General features: G+C 37.6%; 1 protein-coding gene across 1 annotated transcript; it reads left to right on the forward strand.

The window, feature by feature from the left end:
- Positions 1-80: 80 nt before the first annotated feature.
- On the forward strand, positions 81-2,474 carry LOC109946411 (mediator of RNA polymerase II transcription subunit 15a-like; the record flags this gene model as incomplete). Its single annotated transcript, XM_020553961.1, has 2 exons — positions 81-695; positions 2,412-2,474. Coding segments are annotated over exons 1-2 (678 nt in total), but the record flags the coding sequence as incomplete, so codon positions are not given.
- Between the last annotated feature and the right edge of the window lie 679 nt (positions 2,475-3,153).

Raw genomic sequence — 3,153 nt, forward strand, 5'->3', positions numbered from 1 at the left:
AAATTACTCAAGTGCAATCTCATGAAAATCAAATGAACCCACAGTTGCAATCAATGAACTTGCAAGGTTCTGTAGCAACAATGCCGCAGAGCAATATGACAAGCTTGCAGCAAAGTTCTATGTCGGCTTTATCTGGGGTTTCAACAGCGCAGCAGAACATGATGAATTCATTGCCACCTAGTTCCAGCATGGATTCAGGACAAGGGAATGCACTGAACTCATTGCAGCAGGTTCCTGTGGGAAGTAACCAACAAACTCCCGTAAGTGCTCCCCAACAAGCAAATATGAATGCCTTGTCATCACAGAGTGGGGTTAATATGCTACAGGCAAACATGAATTCCATTCAGTCAAATTCTGGTATGCTTCAACACCAGCATTTGAAACAACAGCAGGAACATCAAATGTTTCAGAATCAACTCAAGCAACAATTTCAACATCGACAGATGCAGCAGCAATTGATGCAGAAGCAGCAGTTACTGCAACATCAACAGCAGCAGCTGCAGCAGTTACAACTGCAAGCAGAGCAGCAGCTTCCAGCACAGTTGCAGGCGCACCAACAGCAAATGCCACAGCTTCATCAAATGAATGATGTAAATGACTTGAAGATGAGACAGGGGATGGGTGTAAAGCCAGGGGTTTTTCAGCAACATCTCTCTGTAGATAGTTGGTTTGTGATGCAAACAGGCTTCTTAGTTGTATGTTTGCTTTTGTGGTGCTACACTTTTTTTGGATGACTTCTGGAGAAATATATTTTGTTATGCCTGTTCGATGTATGGGTCTAGATTCCATGAAAATAATCGAACTTTGGAATGTTATCTTCTCCGTATGTGACTTCTTTTATTACAATATACATGGATGCACAATGGACTTTGTCAACAGAATTGTTTGTGCCGGCTATCATGCCAAGTAGGTGCACTCCACCTTTATACTTCTGTAGTTTCAAAACTTAGATAGTTTACTGATTGTTTGCTGTGACCATCACTGAAGCACAATGCAAACACAGAGTAGAGTTGTGTATACAATCCTGTTAAATAGGTGCATCATCCTTTATCTGTCAAACACGTTTATCCCTGGTTGTGTGCTCTATATTGTTAAACCACATATAATGTCCTTTCCTACGCAAAATGTCCGGTTATATTAAAAGATAGAGCTAAAACAAGCCATGTCAAGTTTACATTTTTTAAAAGGTTAATTAGCAATATCTACTGGACGTAAAATTTTGTGAATTGTGTTTGCTAATTAGATGATCACTGTGGTTTAAGTTTATATGAAAGGAATTGAGGGCGTTGACTAATATAGGATGCAGCACACTGGAGGAAAGATAAACGAAGCTAAATACCAAATTCAAGATAAAAATTTCAGCTTTATTCTTGTATTCTCAATATCAATAGTAGGAACTAGGGCTCAATTATAGAGTTTTCCTGGTTATATAGGAAATAGGCTTTATGGGCTTCAATTACTCCTGTTTTTAAGGATTTGGCTGTCTCTTCTATTATGCGAGATTTGTTAGTGGTTGTGTAGTGATGTGTTACTCTTTTAATTTTTCCTGGGTGGCCTTTTTGTTTCCTTTTGTCCTCTTTTCCTTTGTTTGTTTTGGTCTTGAGGTTGCTGTTTTCTTTTGTTTTGCTCTTGTGGATTACTTATCCAGTTGCTTGTTTCGTTGTTTATCTCTTTGAATTTATATAGTTTCTATTCCCAAAAAAAAAGACTTAAATGTCAAAATGGTTTCTGTGTTTTACCCATTCGGCCAATTTAGTCCCTATGTTTTTAATTTGGCTAATTTAGTCCCTATGTTTATAAATGTTAGCCAATGTAGAATAATCTGTCAAATAGACGTTAAAATAGACATGTGCATAGCACGTGAGTGGGCATAAAGGTATTTTAACACAAACTCAATCGCTGACAGGTAATATAACTTAGGAATACACTTTTCAGGAAAATGGCGTTCACATGTGATATAGGATTGAAAAGGGAATTGACGGCAGGGTTTGCTGGGATAACAGTAAATATGGGTAGGAATACATATACATTGTGTATGGGTAGAAAATCAAATTTTCTATTATTTTCAGTAGAAGGAAGATTACAATTTACATTCACTATTACTATATTATTAAAAAGGAAGTTAGGGTAGGTTTGGCTGTCTTGGTAGGATCGTATTCAGGTTCTATCTGAACTGTCCATACCTTATGTACAAGCATGCATGAGCATGAAGTCATACTTTCCAAATTCATTGTTGCATGCATGAGCTCTTTTCCGTTGGCACTGTATTTTGAAGCATTGGACAGGAAAACTTTTAGATGCTTGAGCTACTACGAAACAAAGAAATCTGGTGATATTATGGTATCTGCAAGCATGTAGCTACAACAAAGTCCTTTCTAATCATCTTTGCCTTTCTGACTCGATTTTTGCAGATCAAACTCATGAAGGAGATGTACTTACCCGAAAGTGAAAAAATTGCTACTAAACTTCTGCAGGTTTGTAATCACTTCATTTTTTTTTCCCTATACTATTTGTTGCTTAACGTTTACCATTGAGCAGTCTTTCTCTTTAAGGATATTGTGGTGATGGCCTATGATAGATCCCTCCAACTGGATCTACCTTTTACTTATTCCAGCCATGTATACTGTCTACGTGGGACTGTTACCCCACCAACAATGCCAATAATATTTTACCTTTTTCAGTTACAAATTGTATTTTGGCTTACTCATCATATATGTTGTTCTCTCTGTTTGCGAGCATGGTTCTCTTCCACAACCGCCAAAATCATAGCAGCTTGACAAACTGAAAATGTTCAGGACCATGTTGGAGCGCCTCATATCAGTCTTACAGATTTCCAAAAGTAGCATTTCACCCGGTTTGAAGGACAAGTTGTTTTTTCACGAAAAGCAGATAGTAAATTTTATTAATGCCTACGAAGCCAGTTTCTGCAAGGCATCAATGGACAGCACAGCCGCCCCTCCTACCTGAAACGGCATCGTGTCTTCCCTTGACATGTGGAATATACACATTTCGTAACTTGGTCTTAAATAAAATGCACATATTTGTGATGAAAAATTTCAGAAACTCAAGTGTTTGTCGAAGAAGAGCGAGAAACAATTTCTGAACTGTTTCTAATGCTCCTACTCTAATAGGAACGCTATATTTATAAATTAG

The sequence above is a fragment of the Prunus persica genome, unplaced genomic scaffold (genome assembly GCF_000346465.2).
Source record: "Prunus persica cultivar Lovell unplaced genomic scaffold, Prunus_persica_NCBIv2 scaffold_271, whole genome shotgun sequence".
NCBI classification, from domain to species: domain Eukaryota; kingdom Viridiplantae; phylum Streptophyta; class Magnoliopsida; order Rosales; family Rosaceae; genus Prunus; species Prunus persica.